At 31.8% G+C, this 6,948-nt stretch overlaps 1 protein-coding gene across 1 annotated transcript; it reads right to left on the bottom strand.

Moving 5' to 3' along the window:
• Nucleotides 1-1,512: 1,512 nt before the first annotated feature.
• On the bottom strand, nucleotides 1,513-5,732 carry LOC139489006 (ER lumen protein-retaining receptor 1-like). Its single transcript, XM_071275028.1, has 4 exons — nucleotides 5,523-5,732; nucleotides 3,819-4,078; nucleotides 2,990-3,267; nucleotides 1,513-2,134 (listed from the first exon to the last, which is right to left on the bottom strand). The coding sequence occupies exons 1-4, from the start codon at nucleotides 5,632-5,634 to the stop codon at nucleotides 2,050-2,052; spliced, it is 735 nt and encodes a 244-aa protein (XP_071131129.1). The 5' UTR covers nucleotides 5,635-5,732; the 3' UTR covers nucleotides 1,513-2,049.
• Between the last annotated feature and the right edge of the window lie 1,216 nt (nucleotides 5,733-6,948).

The following is a 6,948-nucleotide window of genomic DNA, read 5'->3' as shown; positions in this document are numbered from 1 at the left end:
TCAGCTGTTGCAAAGATTTTCTCCTTTTTCTATAGGGTCTTTTCAATCGAGTTTGACATGTCCGCATTACTGTAACTATAATCTACGATGGTCGATGGTCGATATCTTTTAAAGGTTGTCGATGCTACTATAAAGCAGATGTGGTATGGTTGCCAATGAGACAACTCTCCACAAGAGACCAAAATGACACAGAAATTAACAACTATAGGTGACCGTACGGCGTAATAATCGATTATGCTTTAAAATGTTTCAGATAATAATTTAGTACCGTAGTTTTAACTTGTTTATTGTTTTCATCTTAAAAGAACCATTACAATAAAAAAAAAAAAACACACACTTACCTAATTTAGTATAAATGATGAAAAATCTACCTTTAGAAAAAAACATATAACACGACATATAGATTATAAAGAGATTTAATCGTCTACTGATCGATTAAGTACCTCTAATTATTTACGATAATCGAACAGGTGCGGTTTGGCGAACTGCCAATCAATCACCATGGTTTTCCCCACTCAAATCACCGTCCGATCGAAATTTTGCACCATTGCTGAAAATCTTTCACCGACCACTAGTTGATTGTTATGGTTCGGAAAAGATATTCAATGTACAATGAATTGCCTTTCGGAGGGACATTAGTTCATCTTGGTTTCCATTAAATCTCCTTAAAGAGGTATAGTATAGTATACATTCTGAATTATTTTAAAATTGCATTAAATAGCAAGGTGTATCTATCCGAGATAAGCAGTATGATTTTACAATTTTACCCTTATTTAAAGACACCTTTGACATGATTGGCATTGGCAAAACATTTAAGAATTTTGGTTCTCAATGCTCTACAACTTCGTATTTTATTTGACCTTTTTAACTTTTTGTGATTCAAGCGTCACTAATGAGTCATTTGTAGACGAAACGCTCGTCTGGCGTAAATACAAAATTTAATCCTGGTATCTATGATGGGTTTATTTACAACCACTGGTTCGATGCCACTGCTGGTGGAATTTTAATTCCAAGAGAGTATCACAAGCCCAATAGTCAGCACTTCTGTACTGACATGAATTATCATTGATATGGTCATATTTATAAATTATTTGTTTACATAACTTTTGAATTTTTGAAATACTAAGGATATATAAAATTTTAATCCTGGTATCTATGATGAGTTTATTTACAACCACAGGGTCAATGACACTGCTGGTGGAGATTTGTTTCCCCGAATGTATCACCAGCCCAGTAGTCAGCACTTCTGTGTTGACTTGAGTTATCATTGATATTTTCATAATAACAAATTAATTTTTAAAGCAAAACTTTGAAATGCTAAGGCTTTTCTACCTCAGGAATAGATTACCTTAGCTGTATTTAGCAAAACTTTTAGGAATTTTGGTTCTCAATGCTCTTCAACTTCGTACTTTATTTGGCCTTTTTAACTTTCGGTGATTCGAGCGGCGTCACTGATGAGTTTTTTGTAGACGAAACGCGCGTCTGGCGTAAATACAACATTTAAACCTGGCATCTAATATGATGAGTTTATTTATTTTATGCATGCCATTCTAACGTCTCGGCATTCTTGAGTAAGATTGCTTGTGTCAAATTGTGTTAGATGATCGGTTTAATTTCAAGCATGGTTCAGACTAATCTGATTGCAATACAGATTCAGAGGCAGATTTAGGTGGAGCAGGGTGCCCGCCACTCTTTTGTGGGAAAAAAATCATTGAGTTACATAGGCAATCACTGAATTATGACTGAAGCGTTCCCCCTATTAGACAGCCAATGCCCTTACCCCACTTTTATGAAAACTTCTGGATCCGCCAATGAAATATGATATGTGATTTTATTTCCAATGAAACCATTATTAGACCAAGCAATGTGGTAGTAAGTTACTATAGGTCAACGCATGGTCTCAACAATGAAAATAGTCTTGTCTCTTCAGCACATATGGTGTATGTTGTTATATACATTGAAACATCTGTGAAGCTAGCTTTAACTGTTGTCGAAGTAATCACCAACGATCTGATGATTACGATCCTGGCAAGATACATTCTTTACAAATCACACTTTCATACTTATTCCCGGCCATCGTGATGGTTGAGGCAGTAATGTCGGTTCTGATAAAAGTGTATTTTTCTGTTGATTTCTGAAAAATAGATATGTATATAGAAACGAGTAGTTCTAATTAAGTTAGATATTTAACTGGTATATCATGTATGTTGCTGTAATAATAGTAATAAAAAGATGCTCAAGTGAAAGTATAAGCTTTTTACGAATTAAAAAACACGAATAATGTTTAAATACGTTTTCAATAGTGAATTTTTCTTTTCTTAAATTATCGTGGCTTCTTAAAAGCAAAAGCATGCATGTATACGTACTAAAATGTAGCCTTTACATTTCAACTATATTAAAACATTTTTAAAATAATGTCTTCCTTCTATTAAATTTCAACATGCTTTGGTTTCAATTCTACGATTATAAGCTATGAATACTCGTCAAAACTCGAAACGGCAGACGACAATAACAAAACATAAGACTGAGCACATCATGCATGTGCTCCGGAAGGGTATACATGTGCCCTGTAGTAGTGTTCCTCTTAAATTATATAAGATATTGAGGTTGCGCGAGCCGTGCTTATCGATGAGACTTGAAATAGGATACCCAATAAGGGTGTATAAAGTACGTATACTATTTTATTATTGGTATCTTTGGAAACTTTTTAGTGGTCGGACTAACGTAATTTAGGATATGCAAGGTAATATTGTTCAATGAATTTGATATGATAAAAGGGTCATATATACTGAGTGTTCTTAGTTCCCAATATGGAAATAAATCTTTCGATTTCTATACAACTGACAGGGTTTACTTTGTGGAGCTCTGTCTACAGTGTCAACTAGTCTCTTACGTTTTGACTCACTATCTTTTTTTTTATGACAAATTATAATATAAAAGATATTCGTAACATAAAATAATGTTACTGCATTCATTTGGTTATACATACCTTACTACGCGTAAGCGGAAGTCATTTCGCTTTGAATACAATATCAAAAACATAATGTATAAGATGCTCTGTAGTAATCCTGAGTTTGCTGCTATAGAGTCATAAAATCCCTCATTTTTGTATCTATACATCCAGTTCATAATATACAGTGCACGATATGATCCCATGGCAGTCAAATAATAACCAATCATTCTCTCTACATCGCCGTTCTTGATGATCATGAAAAATTGTGGTAGGATAGCGACAGACTCTAAATATATTGAAAAAGTCCAACAGAACTGTAAAATTAAATAAGTTTTTAGTGACAAACAACAATATTATACATTCTGACGAACATTGGTAAATATACTAACAATCGAAACATAAACAAGTATTATTTACTAACAATGTCAAAATAAATGTTTAAAGGTAAATAATGAGTAGGTTATGATCAAATATCTGACATAATTTTAGTCATATCTGTACGGTCTTGTTTCGTCATACTTATTAGACGGTTCCTGTGGTTGTAATATGATGTTGATACGTTTGCAATTTATAGACATATATGTGAGCTTGTTCTGTACTGATTTATAATGTCGAATTCGAATCATAAGAAACCCTTGATAGTTTGTTGTTTTGGACTTGCTTTAGTTGTTCAGTTAACACCTCTATTTCATCCTTTAACATACTTTCAACGCGTTTAATTTTGCAACTTTGAGCATTCATAAATCAGTTGTCTTTAGTTCAAATAACGGGATAAACGTTTTATGTGAGAACATGTGGATTTTAAAGAATTGTCTGATTATATAAAATATGAAATTAATTTTGCTTAATGCATTTAAAGACTAACCTCAAATGGTGAAAAATAATGATTTACGAAAACAGCCAGTACTCCAGAAGACATGATGAGTATTTCTGCACGAAATGTATCATTACTTTTGTCGTAGGTATATCTGAACTTGATGTATATCAAATATAGGGTGACATATGATGTTATGATGTAAACTACTTTTAAACTGTTGGTGTATACAGAAATAAACGAAGTGAACAGATCCACATATCTTGTGGTGAAGACTAAGGCAAACAAAATCTGACTTTTACCAGAAATACCTGAAAAAGATTATATATAGACATATTTTCGATGTTATTGACAGTTTAAAAAGCATCCCAAATGGCTCTTTAATTATGAAAATGTATCAATCATTTTGTTTTTAAAATTTTTGAATTAAGGTCGATAGAATTTTATATTTCAAAGTCACGACTGTATTAAACTTTTTTGCGATTAGACGATAGGAAAGGCGACTTGCTTCAAGTCGATTACCGAAGGATAAATTATCTATAATGATAGACTCATATCCAATCCCTTACTTTGGAGATGGTGTGAGTGTTTTCGGTCGTGATAATCATTTAAGTTTGATAGCAAATTTTAACCAAAATGTAATAAGATACCAAGAGGACACAAACAAATCACAAGCCGCAGAATATGGACACAGCCATTGGTAAAAGCTAGAAAAGAAATACATGTACATCAGTCCACAAATACTTAACATGACTGACTAAAAGTAAGAGAAATCAAAATTTGGAGTTATATCCTCGCAGAGACTTAAATTACTATAGTAGTATAGAAAGTCCCTGATCCTCGATAAGAACTACAATGCATGGATTAAATTCATTAAGATATGCGAATGTAAAATATGAAACGAGTTACCAAACCATTTTTAGATCACTTCAAAATTTCTAAATTGTTTTCTAAAAACGTATTGCTAAGGCTAACATAGACTAGTTTTTATAACTTCAGTTTTATTGATCTTTAAATTGTGTTTTAAATGCATGATTGTCTTGTGTGTGTTGTATAAATGTAGATGTGGTTTTTTTTAAAGTTCAAAATCTTGTGAAATTTCAGTAACGAAAAGCTTTTTTAAATTCTGGTTTATATCTATATGCTATCGTTATATTATGAATAAAAGGGAATGTCAAGATGTAGTTCATGGGACATTTAATCACAAAACATAATGAATGGAAGAGGGAGCATGTAGTACTATATCTGGCTCTGCGTCAATACCTCAAATTACATTGGAAGAAATGTTAAGTATTAATGACATTAATACTAATAATTGATTATTTATACTGAAGTTATATAAGTTGAGTTAGCTCCCTTGATTTTATTTATAGACTTTCGTTTTTCTCGATGTAAGAGTGGCTTTTCTAACGTGATATATCTTATAAGATGTATTGTCTGCATTTTATTAAGTGAAGCAAGGTCCTTGCTCTTGAATAACGTTGACCATGCATTGATAAGTCGATTTTAGAATATAAACAGATTATAATATTACATATATATATAAATTTATATTGTACATTGTAAATTTCGTATGTTTTATATAGCCTACTATAATCTGATTCCATTTGTTCAGCTATTACCTGCTCAGATTTCCTGAACATATGTTAAATCATATTGATAATTATTTTACTGTACATTAACGATAAACATAAGAAAACGAGTAAACGAAAAGATACACAATGAGGACATTGAGGGGGCAAAGGTTTGACTTACCGAAAACGGATTGAGATTTCCATATATAGCTCAACAAAATGATGATAGCTACTACATGCAGCATGTCCCCACAAAACCGGAAAATATTCACATTTCCGATTAAAGCTATCATGTTTCAAATTAAGGAAGAAGCCGGATCCATTTTAAATATTGTGAAAGTTATTTTTAGATAATAATGATCAATAATAATTATCCAGGTAGAATGTAAACAGAGTGTAAAAAATGCAATACGTGAACCCAAGAACTTTTTAAGAGTGTTTTTAATTTCAATTATTTAAAGTCATATGAAACCCCAAATTAAATAAAATTGATGCATGTGTTTTTTTATAACTAAATGGATACTTTTTATTATAAAAATTATGTTCATATACTTTTTTATGAAGAATATTCTTTATAATTTGTCCACATTTAGAAGAAGTTTACTTTTTTTTAATTGTTTGCTTCCTTGCTTCCAGGAAGCAAATCGCAGAAATATTTTCCGTATGCAAGTGACCTTAGCGTGACCCTTCCCGTAAAAATCGGGTGATCGCATTACGCATGGATCTGTAATTTAAATAACCTTATTTCTTATTGTACATGATATAGACGTGCTAAATATCCATGCTTCTTTGTTGATTATTTACTATGATGTGACAATCGGTAAACTTCAAAACACGGCAATTAATGAACTGTCATATTTGTTAAATCAGACAGAGACACACAAAAAAATGACGATTATACGATATTTTTGCGTCAGAAATGATAAAATCGTGCACAGAAGACAAAGTTTTATGATAAGTACATGCATTGGTTTAAGAATTGGATAAACATTATTTTTCACCTGTAGCTCGTTTCCCTTGACTTTAATCCCGATTTCCCGTCCTTTATTTCACAATATCTTAAAATTCCGATAAAATAAAAGATGCTTCTTTGGTTAATATAAAAAAGAAGATATGGTACATTAATTAATAATTGTAAACTGTTTAGTGCAACTAGTCATTCTGTTGTTCCTTGTATTTGATTTATACAATCTTGTGATTTTAGTTTAAAACAGATTATAACAGGAGTAAACCAATGTGCTCCGGAAGGGTAAGTAGTGTTTGCTCCGCATAAAAACCTGGGTTCTTGATAAACAAACAACTTGAACACAACAAAGGAAACTGCAAACCAAAACCCTTGAAGAACACAAACACATATCTTATATAACCAGGAATTAATGCAAGTTCTCTAACTAGAAGGATAAGCAGTCCCTGCTCTTTTATCGGCACCCGTTTTGATTTTCAATAAAGTCAACCAGAAACCAATATTAGATATTATGAAAACAGTCAAGTCCGATATCCTTTTTAACACTGATTTTCTTACACAATGTTACAGTAGTTTAATTTTCATAAAATATGTTGTCATTGTTGTTCATACTTTATCTTATTTTCATATTGAATGTAATTTG

This window comes from Mytilus edulis, chromosome 9 (assembly GCF_963676685.1).
Source record: "Mytilus edulis chromosome 9, xbMytEdul2.2, whole genome shotgun sequence".
NCBI lineage: Eukaryota > Metazoa > Mollusca > Bivalvia > Mytilida > Mytilidae > Mytilus > Mytilus edulis.
Note: the sequence above shows the minus strand (reverse complement) of the source record. Positions and strands in the feature narration are given on the sequence as shown.